This window comes from Astatotilapia calliptera, chromosome 8 (genome assembly GCF_964374335.1).
Source record: "Astatotilapia calliptera chromosome 8, fAstCal68.1, whole genome shotgun sequence".
NCBI classification, from domain to species: domain Eukaryota; kingdom Metazoa; phylum Chordata; class Actinopteri; order Cichliformes; family Cichlidae; genus Astatotilapia; species Astatotilapia calliptera.
The window spans coordinates 25293506-25315704 of NC_137429.1; the positions used below are offsets into that span (position 1 = coordinate 25293506).

Below are 22199 nucleotides of genomic sequence, written 5' to 3' on the forward strand. Positions count from 1 at the left end.
GCCAGTGTCCGGCCTCATAAGGCTTGTCATGATTCACGGCCAGACCTGTTTGCGCTGGTGTCAGCAACATGTGCACTCTAACCTGAATATGCAGAGGAACATTATGTTTAGCGATGTGTATTTGCGAGTGGAGAGGATGGCATGGCCTGCCTGCAGACTTGACTTTTTGAACACTTGTGGGATCAGCCTGGGCGTGCTGTTCATATCAGAGTGACCAGCACAACTACACTGGCTGACTTGCAGTGAATGCTTGTTGAAGAATGGGATTCTACAGCAGTTTGTGACCAAGGTAGTGAAGAAGAGGTGCAAGGCTGTTGTGGCTGTGTTTGGTTCTTTCATATAAATAGGGTTCAATTGCCAGTATGTCGTGTTTCTTCAGACTTATCACTGGTGGAGAATATCCACCAATCCACATGCTCAACTCTGCTGCTCAACCCAAAAATGCATTTGACTGACAAATGTTGCACCATTTAAGGGGAATAAACCATATAAGATTTCACTGCCATGAAGCATTGTTACAATAATGATGTAATCAAGCCAGTAATCAGATTTTGAGATGACTTTTTCATTTAAAACAAATATACAGGCAAAACCCTGTTTCTTGATTCATATGTGTTTTTTTTCTTTCCAGTAATTTCAAGTGAAGTGAAGCTTCCAGAATGTCCTGTGTGTGGAAATGGTTAAGTCTGTTCTGTGCTCTACAAAACAGTGTCTCATCAGTACAAAAGTATGTACCAAAAAGCATGACAACTCTAAATACATAAGGAAGAATAAATGTAATAATATATTAAACAATATTTTAATATTTTTTCTCTTTCAGTGGTGTCACTTAATTGCAGTAACCCTGACTATGTTACATTTGGAAAAAACGTGACTCTAAATTGTTACATAAATTCAAAAGGGGGCTCAGACTGTAGAGCTCTAAATTATTCCTGGATAAACCAAAATCATACCAAACTCTGTGGCTTGTCACAATACGGCTGTAAATGGGATCCCCCGAATAGCTTGTCAATGACCATCTTAAATATCCAAAGAGAGGAAAATGTCATAGCTGAAATCGTGTTAAACTGTTGCGTCCACTTACAGAGTGAGTATCTATCAGCATCTTAAAATTTATGTGTTTGAATGAGTGTATGTTTTGTTCAGACATACATAAATTGTATTCAGTGCATCTGTTAGAATAACTGTGTTGTACTTTGTCAGGTGGACCAGCTCCAACACTAGGTCACATCATTAGGCCCGAGGAGTCAACACGCGTGACAACCATTGTACGTTGTGTTTTTGCCTCTGCTGTTGCTGTAGTAATTTTGTATTTCCTGTATAGAACTTACAGGTACAGAGTAAGTGAGAGGACGGTGACATAGACTGCACCAGTCTGTAGCAGAACATAAATGCATATGTTTGCTGTTTGTGAAAGATTCGGCTCATCAGTTACCACAGCTGACTCTGTACATAGAGAATAATTTTTAGAATTCTTTGATGCAGTCTAATATGCATACAATAATAGGATGTGAATAATAAAGCATTCCACGTGACTTTAGTCTCCTGAGTAAAAGGGAAAGACTATGGGTCAAACTTGGGAATGTGAATTTCTTGCCTGATGAATAAACATTTAAGAAAAAATAGGACTGTACCTGTATGTGTTGTAAAACGGAGTCTAATTAATGTCCACAGAGTTGACTTCTCATCCATGTTCTCATTATGTGAAGTGACGAGAAGTTGGATAACCTACTTACTTTGTAAATCCATTGATGTCTGTCCACCTGGACTTCTTCACATAATTCTGATCACAGCTCACAGTAAAAGTCATCCAGCACTTGCTTTAGACTGTGATGGATGATGAAAGGGGATGTCATGGTGGAAACATAAATTCTTATCAATACAGTCCATATTTATACAGTAGACTGAATGAAGCATTGTAAACATGTTATTATGGAAACAATGTAATTCCTCTGAGACAACTCTTCCTCTGTTTCATCTTTTTTTTACCATTTCTTTCTGTGTATATGTGTCATTTGAAAGTGAAAACCATAATGGAAATAGGAATCATAAGAAAATGTACCGTGAAACTGAGAACTGTGAAAAGTGATTAATATCCTGTATGTGCCGCTTGTACAGATTAACTGTAAATCAGACAGTTTTCGTACAATGGAACATCTTTTCAAATAAATTTATGTCAGTAACAAACTCTTCCACATCTTTGATGTTATGTAGCACATATGCACACACCCACGTACAGCTGATAAAATACCAAGAGTCAGTGTCTCATTTCCTCTTTACGCCTCATTTCTCTTTGTCACACTCGTTCATGTTGTAGTCAATCTGTCTGTCAGTCAGAGAGCATATGCGCGAGCCTGACTGCATGATGAAAGCCTACTGGTGGAGCTGTGTGCTGGGACTGCTCTGCATGCCTGCGGAGGTAATATTAGACATCAGGAAAGGTGAGTGTGTTTTGGAATTTTTGAATCCACAAAAATTATAAATTTATGTGGGAAAAAATGTTTTTCACAGGTCTCTCTGCAGTCCTGTGAAAAACCAAGTGCACCCTATGATTTAGGAGCTTGCAGAAGCACTTAGGCAGCACTAGCTCGCAGTTATGCTTTGTCTGTGTGATTTTATCAGTCTCTTATGTTCTTTTGGAGAAATTTTGGGCCACTCTTCTTTACAGCACTGCTTCAGTTCACTGAGGTTTGCAGTCATTTGGTCATACACAGCTGTCTTAAGATCTGGCTGCAACATGATTAAGCTGAGTTATTGAACGCCTGGATTCTTTTGCTTCTCGGCCATTCTGTTGTAGATTTGCTGCTGTGCTTTGGATCGTGACACAATTTCAGCCATGCTTTGCTCTTAGACAGGTTGCCTCACATTTGAGTCTTGTTTTAGTACACAAAACAAGATCATTATGTGCTCATTAACTGCAGAGTGCCCAGGTCCTGTGGCTGCAAAACAAGACCAAATCACTACCCCTCCTCCACTATGCTTCACTGTTTACTGTGAGGTGTTCGCACTGATATGCTGTGTTTGGTTTTCTCAGTGTCGTGCATCATGACCAAGGGTCCCCACATTGCTTTAACTCTGTCCAAAGTTCATAGTTCCAGAAGTCTAAACCTAAGCTCTTACGTTTTTTGCCTATTTCTCTGAGCCCTGCATGGTCTGACCCCAGGGTGAATTTATTGGGTTTTCTGCTCCTGGGAAGAAAACCCTGTTTTTTACATAACTGTAGATGTCATTGAAGATGAGTCTGAGTCATCTTTTCCTGTTTGTTTGCAGCTTCATCCTGTTTTGGGCCTCTTAGCAGTGTCTCAAAAAACCCATCATTTAAAAAGGTCTTTTTAAATCACTCTTTACAGTAAATGTAGTGATGCACCAAAAATATGTACGTAGAAGTTAGTTGTCTACAAAAAAAGCCCACTGCAAGTGACATGACTGGAATATGTTGCTGCAGCTAAATCTAGGTTAGGCCACTTTATATACAGTTACTGGGTGTAGTTTGGTTTTGTGGTTACCTTCTGCAGCCCCAACAACTGTACTGAACTGAGCAAATGACGAATTGGATCAAATTGTGCCTTTTCTGCTTTATTGCAATTAAAGTTTATTTGCCAGTGCCCTGTGGTGGAGCTGATGTATAAGGTGTTAAAACAAAACAAAAATTCTGCATAAGTGATTCTTTTAAACGATCCATCTCTCCCTGACAGCTTTCCAAAATCCTTCAGCCATCACTTTCATGAGAGTCAATTCATCTGCTGAAATCGTGTGCACCACATCCTTGGAAAATCCAATGGGGCTGTACATGCATAGGCGTTTCCACAAGGAACAAGATGTTGTGTACCTGGACTTGAATGGATTTTCAGTCACCAAGAATACCACATCTAACAAATTCAAAGGCCGAATAATCATAAGTCCAGCCAAGGAGATCACACAGGAACTTCGTGGGTTCACTTTCCAGTTGTCTTTGCTGGAGCTCGAGGACACAAACTTGTATTACTGCGAGTGGATTTACACAGACGAGAAATTCAACAAGCTGCTCATGACCAGCAACGGCACAGTCATTATCGTCAGAGGTGAAGAGAATTGTGCATTTCAGTATATGCAATCCACTTCCATTAAAAGTGTTGTAACTTTCAATTTAATTGTCTATAACGTGCTTTTTTCTCTCTCACACACAGAGGGTGGCCCAGAGGAACAATGCACAAACTCCATACTGGATCTGACCTTGATTTGCTCTGTCGTCATAGGATTTACTGTCATACTGTCCCTCATCATTGGAGTGCTGATTATGAGGTGCAAACGAGTAAGTGTGAAGTAGATAGACTTGTTGTTAAAAGTCAAGCAAAGAGGATGTGACTGTGTTCGAGTGAAAACGTTTCCTTTGTCTTCCTCCAGTATAAAAAGAAATTCAGACCTGCCGTGCCTGAATTACCACCAAGATCCCAGAGGCCTCGGCAGACCTGCTCTTGCCACCATCACAATGCTTACTTAGTTACATCTCTAAGCACGGATGTCAACACAGACTTCAGGGGTCTCCTGTAATGCTCAGAGATGGTGCAGTGCTAATAATTCAACACGCGGTGATGCACAGTTAATTGCACAGACGGCTTCAGATGGCTGAACTCGTAATCTTTAACCTTTTGCTGTAGTGCATCTCTCTTCCTTTTACAGAAATTTGTGTTTTATCTGCAGTAAAGTGATTGAGCTACCACATCCTGGTTTATGCTTAGTGTTCAGGTGCAATGTGTGAAGAGTGTGGGTGAAAAAAAACTGCAGACCAAGCACTTTTTCCTTTGATTTAGCACACGCTGGCTTTACCTGTTGAGTTTTCAACAGCTTTGTGTTGTTTTGTTCTTTTTTCTTTGTGAATGCTCTAAATGTTTTGAACCATAGTTTTCTACCTGATTTGATGTGTACAATAAATCAAAGATATTTTTAACATTTTGCCATTCCTTTGAAAAATCTTTGTTTTGTTGTATTTGTTTTTTAAATGATAAGAACAACTCAATGGGGCTCAATTCAAAGTACTAGTAAAAGTACAAAAGTATCAAAGCATCAAAATATTCTAGAAGTGAAATAGTGAATAGTATTAGTCAAATAGTGGAAGTACTGATATAACGCAGAAGGATCAGTTTCACAATCCCATACCGTGCATGCATATTGATTTACTGTTGAAAATGATTCTAACTAATTAGCCTAGTAGATGTACCACTGGGTCATTTAGCTCTATTAACACAAATGACTTACTAGTAGAGAAAAAAGAGATGCTTTCAGCTGCTCCCTTGTCATATGGATTGCCACAGCAGCAGGTGCTTCTGCATATTTGATTTGGCAGAGTTTTACAATGGAAGCCACTGACTTTCAACTGTGACTAGGAAACAGCTATGCCTGCAACAAATATGTGAATACATGTGAATTAGTCATGAGATAATCCCAATCCAAACAGTCCACTATGTTCAGGGAAACTGCAGAGGTGGCACTGCTGCCACCTAAAATATGATTAGAAAATGTTTCTTGTCTTTAAAGTGAATAAAGTAAAATACATGGCAGAGTAATCAGGAAACAGAGTAATCAGGAAAGTAATCAGGAAAGGGAAACAGCTGGGACTAATTGGGCAGGATGAGACAAGGGAAGCAAAACAGAATACACTGACATAAGACAAGGACCTTCAACATAAAACAGGAAACACACCAACTGAACTTACAGACTCAGATATGAGCTTCACATTATGATAATACTGACGGTACAGAGGGAACACATGGGCAGGGATGACTAGACAGGACACGTGGGACCAGAGCAGGCACAGAGACACAGACTAGACACTGAACAGAAGGAGTATGGAAACCAAAACCTAAGAACTAAACTCTTAACAAGAATTAAACTGAAGCATAGGATAAACGAATCAAAACAGCTCAACTAGTAAATCAGAACATAGACCATAATACAGAATAACACCAGGACACCAGAAACTCAAAATGCTGGGTCAAAATGACCCTGACTCGTGACAATAAGAGTACATTTAAACACCTAAACTTAACTTAATCATTATGCAGAATGGCTATTTTCAGTTAATTAAATAATGTCGGCTAGTTTGACCTATAGCATTGCTATTTATCCGCAAAATAAAAACTAAATGGTAGAAAGGAGATGGGGTGCAAAGCACAGTAGTTACCAAAACAGTGGAGTAGAAGCCGAAAGTAGGATGACACATATACCTACATAAAAAACACATATTTTAGCAAAGTATTTGAGTGAATGTTCTAAGTTACATTGCACTGGTACCTACTAGCATAAAAAAGCTTCAATAAAGCGATTCCGTTTCTCCATTGAAGAAAACAGTTTAAAGCCTTGAACAACCAGCTGCCAGCTATAAGGTAAATCATGACTAAAAATACTTTATTTGGATTTAAAAAAATAAATTTTAAATAAATACATACATACAAAAGTAAAAAGGAAACGTACAAGATTGTGCTTATAATTACTTTTAACGCTGAAGGAACTAATCATCCCATAACCCACTCCAAATCCAAGATTCCACAGCAAATAACTCCCAAATTTATTGAATTTAGTCCTTTTCATTCGCGTAGTAAGGTATTATTATAGTTTTTTTTATATTTTTTGTTGTTTGTGTTGTGTATGTGTAATGCTTTGTTCGCCTGGTTTCTTTAACTTCGCGGTCACTAAGTATCCTGTTTCACCAATCACTGTTTCAATATAGTTTTATGGGTAAAATAGTTCCTTTCCGATCCTTTACAAATAACTCATAATTTTTGTTAAGACAAGGTTGAGATAAATACCATCATTTCACAATATCATAGCTTGAAGTAAGTCTGACAGTCACGTGTAAAAGTCAATGGAAGGCGCTAATAAATGTATACTTAACCATGTACGCCGTCATTGTGGAACTTTAATTGTCAATGCCGGTTTCCCACGGACTGTTATGGCCGTAACGCAAGGTACAGCCTTGAAAACAGTTTGTTATGGTAATGATGTTTTACGTGATAAAGTGCATATGTGTAAAATAATTAATCGATATTAGCATTAGCTAGCCATTTGAGGACACGAAGCTTTAAAAATAAATAAATATAAGGAAGAGTAAAGATAAGCGTTTTCCACCTTGGCTTCTGAACTCAGCGCTGCTCAGTGTCCAAAGCTCAGAGGAGAGGCAGCTATGCAGAGCTGGTCACCACGGTCAAGGAAAGCAACGGAGAGGGTTTAAGCGTTTCATGCTTTAAAACGAGGCAGCTCGTCTAAGTCAGGAAGCTATGGGCGCTCATAAACTGCTGTTTTCCGAGCTGAAGCTGTGGACCTCAGGAAGAGGTGGATGGATAGCGCGACTTCACAAAGGTGCGGTAATCAGGAAATGTTTACTCGTAATACACTTGATATTCAGTGTGGACGCGTGCCAGACCCAGAACAAAATTTAGCCAACTTAACGTTCTTATCTACACACCTGCTTGAAGAAACTTTAACAGGCTGATTTAACTCAGCAGTACTTAATATATCAAGCAACTCTGAGCATCAGTAAAACAAAATACTGTATAACTGCATGCCTTACTCTGCTAGCCTTTCATTAAAACACTGTAGGCTGTAGCTGTACACTACACTGCCTTAGCTTACTGAGACCCTTTAGCTCACTAAGAGGATTTAATTCAAACTAAGGCCTTGCTGTTTTGCTGCAACTCCAATGAGTTAGACGTGAACTTGTCACGTGTTTTTGCAGGCGGCTGTGGAAAGGCTTCATTGTCCTCATGCAGCCCAAAGGTGTGTATTGTCGGAAGCGGTCCAGCAGGTTTCTACACAGCACAGCATCTAATCAAGGTATGGACTGCTTGTTATGACAGACACAGGAGTAATAGTAGGCAATACTGATAAATATCTGAATATGTAGTACTGTGCCAAAGTCTTGAGCCACCCTTGATTTCTTTTTAATGTTCTTCCAATGAGCTGGCCCTTCTTGTCATTTTTAAAGCGGTGTCTTAGTTCAGCAGGCTTTTTAAAGAGTTTTCTTTAAACTCTCATTTTTGGCCCACTTATTATACCTGAACATTTTCAAAAAGTGCTTTTGTTTAAGAAACCACTTAAAAAGGCAGCTAACCCAAGGGATGGGGCAGCAGGGATGTCAGTGTGTGCAGGATGTCCTTAAAAAAACTGGGCAAAGTGGGGGAAAAAGGAAAAACATATTTACTGGGGGGAGGGGGGGGGGGACACATTTACAAAAAAGGAAAGGAAAGCTATGTTCTTAAGAAGCAGTTGTTCTTAACCTACAGTTACCAGGTAACTATAGGTGAACTCTTAATTTAGTATGCCACAGTGTTTAAATTACACAGCTTGCTGAAGACTGACAGCAGCCTTCCTACTTTCTGTCACAGTGATACCTACAGCAAGCAGGGGTGAGTCTAAAGGGGGGGGGGGGTTGGTAAGGTGTATTAGACCATATTTCTTTCAAGGCTTAAAAAGTTTAGATTAAATTAAATAAATTCTGTTAATTTAATGGTAATTGGTGCTGTTAGACTGGACAGTGACTTATTAAAACATGCACCATCATAGCATTTGTTTTCTGCTCCAGGAAACATTGCATCAGTTCTGAGAATATTGATATCATCTCTTTTCTTCAGTGCAGACACCGCATACTCTTTAAAAAGATTAGAGACATGCATATTTACTCACTCACTAGCACACTCAAAGACACACACACACACACATTCATACACTTGTTAAAAAACACATGCACATGAACAAACACCAAATCTACCTCATCCGTGTGATGCAATAGAGTCAGAAATCTTTTTTTTTTCTCCTATCGATGCAAGAAAGCATTTTGAACATTTTGAATTAACTTGGAATATCAACAATAAGACAGAAGAATTTCTTATACAATTTTACAGCTGATGGAATAATAAGTAGAATTCTCAATTACTAAAATAATCAATAGCTGCAGTCCAATTCTAAATGAATTTGCTAATGACTACTAATTTATTGCCCAATAGTTGTGTGTTAATTACATGTTAATTTTTCAATTTGTGTGTGTGTCATTAGTTTCTCCAAATCCGGCCAGCATCCTTTAATGTGAAGTCAAACAAATGAGCGTGCCCCTCCCTGCTTAGTACACAAAACCACTACGCTATCACACACTAACCAAAATATAGCCTTTGAGCTGCCTACTGAGTACATGCTCATACACTCAACAAAAATATAAACGCAACACCTTTGTTACTGCTCCCATTCCCCATGGGATGGACGTAGAGACCTAAAATTCATTCCAGATACACAATATAACCATCCCTCCCAAACAGTGGTCACAAATCAGTCCAAATGTGTGGTAGTGGGCACATCTGCTATATTGAGATAATCCATCCCACCTCACAGGTGTGCCACATCAGGATGCTGATCTGACATCATGAGTAGTGCACAGGTGTACCTCAGACTGCCCACAACAAAAGGCCACCCTGGAATGTGCAGTTTTTTGCGCTATTGGGGGTCTGGGGACCCAGAACCGGTCAGTATCTGGTGTGACCACCATTTGCCTCATGCAGTGCAACACATCGTCGCATGGAGTCTATCAGATTGTCAATTGTGGCCTGTGGAATGTTGGTCCACTCCACTTCAATGGCTGTGCGAGGTTGTTGGATATTCGTGGGAACTGGTACACGCTGTCGTATACGCCGGTCAAGCACATCCCGAACATGCTCAATGGGTGACATGTCCGGTGAGTATGCTGGCCATGCAAGAACTGGGACATTCTCAGCTGCCATCTGCCCTGAACAATGTGAACCATGATTCATCCGTGAAGCGCACACCTCTCCAACGTGCCAGACGCCATCGAATGTGAGCATTTGCCCACTCAAGTCTGTTACGGTGACGAGCTGGAGTCAGGTCAAGACCCCGATGAGGACGACGGGCATGCAGTTGAGCGTCCCTGAGACGGTTTCTGACAGTTTGTGCAGAAATTGTTTGGTTGTGCAAACCAATTGTTCCAGCAGCTGTCTGGGTGGCTGGTCTCAGACGATCTTGGAGGTGAACCTGCTGGATGTGGAGGTCCTGGGCTGGTGTGGTTACACGAGGTCTGCGGTTGTGAGGCCGGTTGGATGTGCTGCCATATTCTCTGAAACGCCTGTGGAGACGGCTTATGGTTGAGAAATGAACATTCAATGCACGGGCGACAGATCTGGTTGACATTCCTGCTGTCAGCATGCCAATTGCACGCTCCCTCATTGCTTGTGGCATCTGTGGCATTTTGCTGTGAGACAAACCTGCAGATTCCAGGGTGGCCTTTTGTTGTGGGCAGTCTGAGGTACACCTGTGCACTACTCATGATGTCAGATCAGCATCCTGATGTGGCACACCTGTGAGGTGGGATGGATTATCTCAATATAGCAGATGTGCCCACTACCACACATTTGGACTGATTTGTGACCACTGTTTGGGAGGGATGGTTATATTGTGTATCTGGAATGAATTTTAGGTCTCTACGTCCATCCCATGGGGAATGGGAGCAGTAACAAAGGTGTTGCGTTTATATTTTTGTTGAGTGTACATACGACTGGAAATAACTTGCAGGGTATGCTGTGTCTTTGAGCCCAAGGTTATGTCATTGCAAGCTATGCCCCCCACACACAGCAGCACGATGTGCATTGGCCATGCAGCACTGTGGCTCTTTGATGTTTTTCATGTTGTGTTTGTATGATTTTAAGTTCATATATTAATTGTTGTCTGATTCAGCACAACATACTTTAACTAATATAATATAAAATTATATAATAACCAGTTTCTGATGATTAAAAAAAAATGTAATCAAATTTTAATTTCATACATTTTGTCATTTTTATTTACTTTGTGTTTGTACTTCAGAAAGTTTGTAAAACTGTTGGCACGAGGAAGCTGCATTCGATACATGACAGTAATTAATATTAATATAATGGTGGATGTTCATATTTGTCAAGCTTCAAATAAGAGTTTAGTGTGTGTGCAAATAAATGGCTCAGTGGCTGTCTAGAACCAACCACAAGAGCAATAATGTAAAGTAATAATTCTCTGTATGACTTTATGTGGTTTACATCATTGTGGAGGAACCGAAGCAGTGAAACAGTTCGTCAGTTCATTAAGGTTTATACATATTTGTTGTAAGGTCCCAACATACTTTTCAGTCAGTGTTACTGATTAGTCCAGTGTTACAATGGACTAATCAGTCCATTGTAACACTTTGATTCTTTTCCTTTTCAACCGTTCAATTGAAGGTTTTCTGGTGCGCGTGTGATCATTGTCCCGTTGTGTGACCTAATTTTGGTCAAGCTTTAGCTGATGGACAGACAGCTTCACATTTGACTAAAGAACACTTTGTCATACAGAGGAGTTCATAAGTGACTCATTTATGGCAAGGTGGCTGCAAATCAAACCTAAATCATCACCCCTCCACCACCAACTTAACAGTTGGTTTGAAGTCTTTGTGCTGAGACCCTGTGGTTGTTTGGCTTTCACCAAACATCACACCATGCATTAATGCCAAGCATCTACACTTTGACCTCATCTTTCCAAAGGATCTTATTCCAGACGTCCTGTGGTTGATTTTCTAAGCCCTGCTGCTGTGTTCTTTTTAGAGAGATGACACGAACAAGCAATCCTTTTTGGTTTGTTTAAAAAAATTATTTAGATTATTTAATTTTTAGTGGTTTTATTGGTTTTGAGGATTTTTATTTTTGGGCTGTGTTGAAAATATTTCAAGACTAAAACTAAAGATATTCCAGTTTTGTAACCACACAATATTTGTTTCTGTTTTTTCTAAAGCCTTTATTAACGGTTCACTTTAAGCTTTACGCATTATATTTTGGATTTTGTTTCTGTTTTTTCTCTCAGGCTCGCCAAGATGTTGAGGTGGACATTTATGAGCGTCTGCCTGTCCCCTTTGGCCTGGTCAGGTTCGGAGTGGCCCCAGATCATCCTGAAGTCAAGGTGTCTGCTTCTAATAGATTTTAAAGAACAGATAATTGCCTCAAACCATTTTCTGTATATTACCTGTTTTTAAGCAAAAAGGACAAAAAAGATTCATTTAATTAGTCCAGTTTCTCCTCAGTAGTTCTAACACCAGATGCAGTGAAAATCTTTTAACACAGGGATTAGTTTTGTTTTGGAAAAAGAAACTCTTCAGACAAACCCGTTTCTTAAAGTCTGTTTAGTTTCGCCAGACTGTGTAACGACCTGTGGTACCGTTAATGGAAAATTAAAAACCAGTCAGTGGTTAATGCAGACCAGTCAAACAGAAAGAGACATGTTAGATAAGTCTGTCAGTGAAGTGAAATTCCATTAGAAGTGTGAATAACATCACAGTGAACGGGTGTTATCACGTTTATGTCTGAGGTTGAATGCAGTGTTTGAAGCTCGCTATATTTCCATGTCATCACACCCAACTCATTAAAATGTAACTGAACAACAAAAGCAATATTATGCAACCCTCAACAGGACACATATCCCAACATGCTGGCAAATATAATGACAGATAAATACTGGTAATAATGAGACCTATCTGCTTTGTTTCCCACAACCAATAATGTCACCTTTGCATGTCTGATATAATCGTGGTTAGAGATGTGGTTAGCCTAGCTCAGCAGAAATACTACTTTGAAAGTAATACACCAAGACTTTTAAATCACTAGTGTGTCTTCTTTGTTCAGTCAATACTGAGGCAAAACATGCGAAAACAACAACAAGGTTCTTTTCGGTGACGTGCAACCATTTCTTGTGAAGCAGCAGTTGATTTCATCTTTAAAGCACATGAGTGAGTGCATGAATCGATCTAGTCTGGTCTGATATTTCTGCTGAGCTGTTCCCTGCTTTTAATTCCACTAATCATAAAGGTAAGAGAGCGGTGGGCCAATAGTGTAGTGGTGTACACATTTGGAAAAGATCCCCAGTTTGATCCCAGTAGACACAAATCTATTGGGGGTTGGGTCAGGAAGGGGTACCCAGCATAAAAATCTACCAAATCATGTGGAGCGAACCCATGTGAACAAGATAGCAGCCAAAAGTATTTGTTTGAATGTAATAAGATAAGATAAACCTTTTTTAATCCCACACGTGGGAAATTTTCTGCTCACGGCAAAAAGTACAATTAAAGAAAAGTAAGATTTAAGAAAAACACGACAGAATAGGAGAAGATAAAATAGAATAACATACTGTACAAAACAGAATAAAATGCTCTGTCATAGTAGGAAAAATTGCACTTGGTACTATTGCACATCAGGGAAACGGGGCGAAAGTTACAGCTGTGTATCGATGCATGTGTGTGTGTCTTTCTCCACGTATGTGGTTATCTGTAGAGGCGATGTTGTAGAGACAATTTCAAGCTCAGTCTTGCTCTTTCTGGTAGTTTTGTTTGTTTTTGTTCCTGATCCCAAATCTTAACATCAGATTTTTCTCAGAAGCAACATTGGCTCCATAAGCATTATTGAGAGTTCAAAACAATGTTATTGTAGTTGTTAAAGCAGTCACACGGACAACTCAAGAATGTAATAATAATTAAAACTGGGTTCCACATTCATCTATGAAGCAAATTCAAGTCCTGGAGAAGGCACAAATATATTGAAGGTTGCCTTTAATGCATTAAAATTTTGCTTATCAAAAGATGAATTTGTGTTTTTGCTTAAAGCTGTTTCTTAAAGTCTTTATTAAATATATGCAGCATCATACAGCAGCAGGATCCATATGAGCAGCTCCATTAAGGCGCCTATATTCAGACAGGATTATCATTACTGTCTAAGTAGCCTCTGAACAACCACAAATGTCTAAAGTTAAATGAATTATTGGTATTTGTGAATTTTCAATATCACTTCTCACAGATTGTTTGGTCCTTCCATCATTATTATTTTTAATATTATACAAACATTTCATCGCCAACATCAGCCTTTTGTCTCCTGAAATCTTCCGATGACTGTTCACCCAAATGAAAGTATATTATTGTGTATTTATTATGAAATATAACTGGCATTTAAAAATTACAGTGAGGATAATTAACATAGTCCCATCTACCATGTTTTCTCTTCCATATCTCAGTGCAGCTGGGAGGTGAAAGGTGGCAACCTCTGCACTCATTGAGCTGTGCTCTTATTACAGTCTGAGTCTAAAGTTCAATTCAGTTTTATTTATATAGTCATCAGTCAGTTTCCTGCACTTTGTCAGCAAACATTGAAGTGACGGAAATCCATTTTTCCTCCAGCCCTTCTATCGTGAAGACGTTAGAACTTCTTTATGAACTCTTTGTTCTTACAACATGCAAATAATGGGCTCTGTGATCTGTTCTGTACTTGTTTGTAAATGCAGGTGAACACTTTGAACTGAAACTAACATGACGTAATTTTGCTGGCTTTTGTATCTGGCATAGTTATTAAGGCATCGTCTCCAGAAATAGATAATAACACTGTAAATAAATGCACTGCAGCATTAAAAACTAGACCTGCATGTGTGAACACAGATGTCTGCTCGCGCCGGGTCTCTAATTACACAGATGTGTAAAAAGCAGGTGCTGGCGTGTCGAATTCACGGAGAGAGTGTGGACGTCATGCGTCTTATCTCCTGCCAAACTCTTTTGAGGCTGCGCCCTCACTTCAGCCAGAGTGTTCAGAGAACTGAGAGCGAATCTGAAGCAGGCTATCTCATCCTGTGTGCTACATAAGAAAGGCCAATACTGCACTCAAATCTGAGTTCTTGTGTGAATGTGGACACAGTAATGTATACTTCATTTATTAAAGGGAATTAGTTTTCCCAAATAAGTCTAATAAGGGTTTGAGCACCACTACAGGAGCTATAAAACTATAAGACAAGAACAAGAAACCTTCACAAAGTGGAATATAGTGAAGTTTTATGTAAATATTCTTAAATCAGAGTTTACCCCAACAAACTTTAGTCATCTGCTGTCCTGAGGTCATTAACCACTGGATAGAGAATTACTCCCATAATAGGTGGAGTTGAAATACAGATGGAGAGTCCAGCTTGCTAACTTAAATTTTACCGATTCTTGTCCTCAGAACGTCATCAACACATTCACGCAAACGGCCAAGCATTCACGCTGCAGTTTCTATGGCAATGTGAACGTAGGCAAGAATGTGAGCATCACCGAGCTGCAGCAAGCCTACCACGCTGTCGTACTGGTAAGGATGTGAAAGCCCACTGCGGCTCCTTCACCTTAAACGTGTGAAAAATAATCATCTGTTTCTGTTGAACTCTGTCAATTGTGCGACAGAGTTATGGTGCAGAGGGAAACCGGAGCATGGGAGTACCGGGCGAAGACTTGGCTGGTGTGTACTCTGCCAAAGACTTTGTGGGCTGGTACAACGGACTCCCCAGCTGTCGAGAGGTAAGACTTCCAAGTAAGTGTTTCACATAGACACACAAGATGTTTCCATCCATCAAAAAGAGCCTCAACAAAGTTAGATCATTTCACAAGAAAAACTGTCAGGTGAAACTGCTTCTCTGTCTCATCTGTTCGATTTCTTTCTTCAGCTGAGTCCAGACCTGAGCTGTGAAACAGCAGTCATATTGGGACAAGGCAACGTGGCCTTGGATGTAGCAAGAATTCTGCTATCTCCCATCGACATTTTAAAGGCGAGTTGGTTATCAGTAAATTTATAACAAAAGAAACAAAAACAGTAAGAGCAGACATGTTTCAGTCAGCAAGTCTTGAGTGCTCTGAGATGTATGAAAGAACCGCTTAAGCTGAGGAATTTTATCTGCTTAAATAATCACAAATGTTTTGTTTGTCTGTTAGGCATGAAAAGCAAAAACACCGTTGCTGAAACCTCAAAAATATTTTTGTTTTTCATTGCATCAGCGTGAAGCCAAATGGAGAAATGTTGTGTCTTTATCTGTTGTTGTTTCAGAATGCAAAACAAAACTAAACTGAACAGAAAATCATCAATAGATGAAGATAAGATAAGAAATAGTGCTACAGAGTAGTTTCACTAGTTTTGACAAGTAAAGTTTGACCTTTCTAGTTTCCTGATCAGTCCTCCACCTGACACTAAGAATTAATGGGCAAACGTGACTGAAGAAGAACATGAGGGGAAAGTAAGAGCCCCTAAAAAGGCTGGTAGGTTATGTAAAATGTATTATTGTAGGGTCGTGCACCTTGAGAAGTCAGAATGTTTTCAAATAGTGAAGATATTTTCTTTACCATGAGACAAATACATGACTTTGTTAATAATTACAGTTGGTTTCCTTTTAAACCTTGGGACCTGTACTAATAGCAGCTTCTGACCCGCTCGGGCTCAGTTTAAGTACACATGGTTTGGCTTTTTAAGCTAGCATCTCTGAGCCTGCATGACATCATAGGATGTACAGGAGGTAACCACAGGAAGCTTTTAGGGCTGAGAAACACAGCTAACGTCTTTTAAAATGTCTAACTGAACTAACAGTCTCTGAGAAAAGTCAACTTTAGTGGAGTCATTTTCATCAGCTTCAAGTTTCTCTGATGTGTCATTTCATACAAAAGCACCACTGATAACCACAAAATTAAAGGTCAAAGATGACAGTGACCTTTTGTACTTGACTGGTAGATGTAGGACACCATGGTGTCAGTTATAATAGTGAAGTTTGATTTGTTTTGTTTGGAATAAATAAGTGATGAGCTGCTTTGTCAGACTAAAGTGGGGAAATTGGGCATACAAATATCAAAAGGTGATACAAGAGCTCACATACATTTGTTGGACTAAGACACAGTTCCTGTAGTTTTGCCTCTGTGTACCAATAAAGTGGATTTTAAATGAAATGATGTATATGAAGCATACCATAATATTTGTTATATACTCTACCGAGGGAGCATTATTGAATGGGAATGTATGGCTGCCAGTGGAACAGGATCGCTAAGGTTTATCGATGACTTGACTGCTCAGTCAGTCAAATTCTGCAAATTGGTCGGCACTTCACAAGTGAAGCCCAAAGCATAATCCAAAAGAAAAACAAAAAGAAAAAAGGCCCTGGCAGTGCATCTCAAGAGAGGAAGCGCAGCATTTGGTGATGTCTGTTGGTTCTAAACTGCAGGCAGTCATCAAATGTAAAGAAGTTACATGCTGAATTAAAATCAATCACATATTGACTGATTGTTTTTAAAATGTGTCTGTACGCCTGTGATGGTGCAAAATTACAAAAGTTGGGTATTTGTCCAAGAAATTGTGAGTCAAACTTCCTGTGTTAACCAGCAATATGAGCTAACAATAAATAGAAATCAAATCACTTGGGGAAAAAAAATCTCTCTAAGCTGTTCAGTTTTCCAGCTGAAAATGTAATTTACTTGTCAAACTTTTTCTGCAGAAAACTGACATCACACAACCAACACTGGAGGCTCTGGCAGAGAGCCAGGTCCGCAGGGTGCTGATAGTTGGCAGGAGAGGACCCATTCAGATCGCTTGCACAATCAAGGTGTGTGTCGGACAGAAAAGACAACAAGAGGAAAGAATAATATGTTCTCTAGTGCCTCTTCCTCAGGTCACCATTCATCTCCACGCCGCATCTTCCAAAACCTGTTTCTTAACACCACAGACACGCAGAATATTATTAGAAGGCTTTATTTTAATCCATTGGAGTGGTACAAACTGCACTTTTTAGCCACTGTGCAAGTGTTAACCAACTGTTTTATCTGCATCTTTGCCTAATGCTTATTGATAATTTTAGCCGTTTTTAGCATTTTCTTAAATGACCTGTTTACGTGTTAGCTTTGGCTTGCTTTTTTAATTCCACTTCATTTTGGGGTAAAAAAATTCAACAATTTAACTATTAAAAGTTACAACAGCTGGGTCCAAGAGTAAAGAATAAAAATATGGAAAATATAATAGTCGCTTTAAGAGTTCCCACATATGAGAGAAAGCCAGAGCACTTTCATGCACACTTGGTCAGTGACCTTGTAATGTTACTGCTGAGGTTGGTAGAAAATGTGTCCTCTGCAGGGAGTAGCTTTATCTTGTAGTTTAAAGTGAAAAAAACAAGACCAACATCACATTATTTTCTTTTCTGCTTATATTATTTGAACTATTCTTCAGTCTTTCAGTGTCACCCTGAAAAATCAGAGGTTCGTCCTGTAAAATGAACAGTTTGGTTGTTGTTGCCAGACTGTTTCAAACTTGTCTGATCATCACCCCTCTTATATGTTTGCTGTCATTGTTGGTACTGCAGTAAATATAATTTCACTAGAATTTTACCAAAAGAGATTCTCCATGTTTTTAATGATGCTTTAATTTGGCCCAGTGAACCATAACATATGCTCCTTTTCTACAGGAGCTCAGAGAAATGGTGAACCTGCCGGACACCAGGCCGGACATGGTGGCGGCTGATTTTGATGGAGTCAAAGAGGCTCTTAAAGGTGAGACCACATGCAGCTTTATCTTCATGCTTTCCCCTCTAACTGACCTGCTGTGTTTTTAAAGCCAATAAATGTTTACATAGTTTCGTCTGCCTTTAAGATCTGTAAATTTCAGTGTTTTTAGTTTTTCTGGTGCAGCTGGAAAAGATGCCTGGTGTTTTTAAGTGAGCAGTGAAAACATGTTAGATATCTACATGTGCATGTAACACATGTTCAGACTGCTGAAAGCGCCATCAGGAAGGAAGAAAGGTAAGCTGTGGTTAACAACAGCATACCCAGCTGAGACGTATAGCTTATACATACTGTGAGGTGAATGGAAACTGCCAACCTGCCCAGACTGCTGCTGCTGCTGCTGGCTTTAGTTTGAAAGATTTTCTGTTGTTGTGTGGGAACCTGCAGGTTAGGGTGCAAAACAGAATTGTGCAACAACCCCCCCCCCCCCCCTAAGCTGGCCTCGTCCTTGCCAGAGAAATGCTGCTGGCCTCTTTGATGATGGCAGGCACTCTCAGATTTATAACGATAACCTTGACTCTGGTCACAGATTGCTAAAATAACCCTGAGCGTATGTTTCGTTTTAGTGATAAATAGCAGTGAAGGATGGTAAAAGAAGCTGGCTATGTTTATCTGTGTTGTAATCGTGCCTGCTGAGCTTGCATTACTGGAGTGACAAGTCTGTGGTCGCAGCAGCACATCAGAACTTTGCAGTTACAGGAAATTTATAAAGACCAGTTCCTTAAAGCCATTTCTAATGTGTTCATATGTGCACATACAAGGTGCATGCACAGCAACACTCACATATCACTTACTGAAAGACCACACTTGTATGCACACTTGTATGTAAAAAAAACCAAAAAAAAACCACATGCATTCACAGCCATATACTAGTCATGAGACCACAGCATGTGTCCATAAAGTTCCCAAGTATAAGAGTAGCTGCTAGTGACAAAATTCTAAGAAGATTGTTAAAATTATGGAGTTTTGTTGGAATTTCCTTTAAAAATCAAAAGACTAAGTAAGGAGAAAGATAAAAGTTATTCACAAAGCATCTTATCCCTTAAGATGAAAACAAGTATAGGAGTGGAGATGGGGACTAGTGTTTCCTAAGGAGAGGGAAGAAATGGTACAAAGTACAGAGCATTGATTGGTCACGTCTCTCAGGTGCCGTGTCAGGTTTCTTAAGGATATGATTTTCGGATTCAGTTCATCTGCTGTAGATTGATAAGTTGAACGGCAGCCAATGTTCAAAGAAAAACTTTGAAAGACCTTCAGAAAGGCTCTTTAAAATGTACAAGAAGGTCCTGGCTCCATGGAAGCAAAATATAAAGACATAAGGGATGATCAAGACTTTTGCACAGCACTGTATATGTTGTTTTCACAACCTATTCTATCCAAAAAAAATAATTGGAAGATTAAAAATTTGGACGTTATAAATGCAAGCAAAGCAGGGCGATTTTAAGCTGAAGTATCTCTGCTGTGTCAGACTTGCCGAGGCCCAGAAAGCGTCTGACAGAGCTGATGCTGAAGACGGCCCTGGAGGTACCCGGAGAAAAGGAGCAGGAGAGACGGAGCAAGGCCTCCCGCACCTGGGGCTTTCGATTCTTCCGGAGCCCCGTGGAAGTTTTGGCCGAACCCGGCCACAGCAGAATAGCTGGCATCCGACTGGCGATCAACAAGCTGGAGGTTAGCAGGATTTGGTTTTCCAAAAGTGCCTGTCACTGTGCTGCTGCTCCTTTTAAAGCAGATATCCTCTCTGTGAGCAGGGTTCAGGTGATGGAGCCCAGGCTGTGCTCACAGGAGAAGTGGAGGACGTGCCCTGCGGCCTGGTCGTCAGCAGTATCGGCTACAAGAGCCTGCCCATTGATCCATCAGTGCCTTTTGACTCCCGCAAAGCCATCGTTCCAAACACCATGGGCCGCGTTAAACAGGCTGCAGGTACCCTGTAAACACTCTAAAGAACAAGCATTATATTATATTTTATTACTTCAATAATATTTAATGATTCGATTTTTCTTTGTAGGTCTGTACTGTAGTGGCTGGCTTAAAACAGGCCCCACAGGTGTCATAGCTACCACTATGAACAATAGCTTTGACACTGCACGATCCATTTTGGAGGACATGGACTCGGGAACGTTGGATATGTCTGCCGCTAAGCCTGGATCACAAAGCATTAGTGCTCTGCTGGAAAAGAGAGGTATAAAAATGTTAGTTTGTCATTCACAATACATCCTATAACTGTGCTCTCGACGTGTGCTGCTATTCTATGAGCCAGTATAGAGTCATGAAAGTAAATGTGCGTGGACCAAAAACAGTTGGACTAAAAACAAGGGAAAATGAACTCAATGCTGGAACAGTCACCAAAAAGTCGGGCTGTAGAGATTCTGTTTGAAGTGACTGTTTGTGTTTATTGTGAAGTTCATTAAATGATTACATAAGAAGTAAAATGACGAAGAGCAAAAAAAAAACAAAAAAAAACAAAGATGCAAAGAGATTTGAAAGAGAAAATTACAAAACAAAACTAGCAATAAATCCTGCATGCCACCAAAACATTTGCTACGGAGAGCCATAAATCAGTAGCAACAGCAGCAGTGAGGTATGTCGTCATCATCTCAGTGCACACAGTGACCCGTCTGTATAATCCTGTTCTCTGAAGTTGCCACTAAGCCACAGCCAAATGTGATTTTTCTCTTCTGTAGGAGTGAAACCAGTGACTTTTTCAGACTGGGAGAAGATTGACAATGTGGAAATGAAAAGAGGTGAATCCCGTGGGAAACCCAGAGAAAAGCTACTGACTGTGGAGGAAATGCTGCACGTGGCTTGGACATGAAAGAATGAAACCGTTTTCATGTGAACAGGCAATGCTACCTAAAAAATGACTGCACTTGTCTTTAGGGATCTCACTGATTGATCACACAATAAAAATGACTATTTGAACTCCTTAACATGGATTTAATTCATATTGTATACATGGCACTACTAGGAACTGTTATTTGCTACAGTGTAATTTAGTTACCTTGTTACCAATACAACACACTGACTGAAAACAACAAGGACTGAAAACCTGCTGCGCTCAAGACCAAACTATAATGGGTCCGATTTTTATGGAAGTTGTGCACTGTAATGTACCGTTAACTAAAAACTATGTGGCAACATTTTTTTGCACTTTTATATAATATCATTGAACATCTTAAATCTGTATTTGAGGAAATAAAATGACGTCTATCCTTTGATTCCTGTCCTCAGAGCTTCAATTGTTACTGCTGGGATCCATCGTTAGGTCCACAAGTGTTTGAAAATGTTTTGGCACTACTTTCATATATTTGGCTCTTCATAATTTGAATTGAAATTCTTATTATATGCGATTAAAGTGCAGATTTTTATATTTTATGGAAAGGTCAGCAGGACTAGAACATCTATAGGTGGCAAAAAAGGATGGGTTTTTGTTTTTGTTTTTTGAAAAGGAAAACTATGTGAATTGCAAAATCAAAGGTTTGGACAAGGAGGGTGTTCATACTGAGCTTATCATAAAAAGGCCTGGACATCAATGAAGACTGGTGGATGATCACAGCATCCTTTCCATAGTAAATATAAACCTCTATAAAATATAACAAAATGATTCTCCAGAAGGTTTGTGTCCCTTATTGTTGGTCTACTATAATGAGAAGACTGCAGGAGCACACCGACTGTTACCATAAGGTGCAAAGTGAAGAAAAAAAGAAAAGCCAGATTAGACTTTGCCAAAACATCTAAAACCTCAGCATTGGAAGACCATTCTTTATTCCTTAAGGCCTAATACCAACCTATACCGCAGTGTGAGGTATTTGGACATTTGAAACATGCAGATTGCAGTTGGGATGATTTGGGCCACAAA

At 39.7% G+C, this 22199-nt stretch overlaps 2 protein-coding genes across 2 annotated transcripts; both read left to right on the top strand.

The window, feature by feature from the left end:
- The first annotated feature begins 2267 nt into the window (after positions 1-2267).
- On the top strand, positions 2268-4927 carry LOC113027846 (uncharacterized). The gene is made up of 4 exons (XM_026177670.2): positions 2268-2441; positions 3696-4061; positions 4167-4291; positions 4384-4927. Exons 1-4 carry the CDS (start codon positions 2345-2347, stop codon positions 4528-4530), a joined length of 735 nt encoding a protein of 244 aa, XP_026033455.1. The 5' UTR covers positions 2268-2344; the 3' UTR covers positions 4531-4927.
- Positions 4928-6884: 1957 nt separating this feature from the next.
- fdxr (ferredoxin reductase) lies at positions 6885-21558 on the top strand. The gene is made up of 12 exons (XM_026177336.2): positions 6885-7335; positions 7712-7809; positions 11842-11937; positions 15006-15128; positions 15221-15334; positions 15481-15582; positions 17287-17394; positions 18247-18331; positions 19812-20011; positions 20092-20263; positions 20349-20522; positions 21025-21558. The coding sequence occupies exons 1-12, from the start codon at positions 7254-7256 to the stop codon at positions 21153-21155; spliced, it is 1485 nt and encodes a 494-aa protein (XP_026033121.1). The 5' UTR covers positions 6885-7253; the 3' UTR covers positions 21156-21558.
- The last annotated feature ends 641 nt before the right edge of the window (positions 21559-22199 follow it).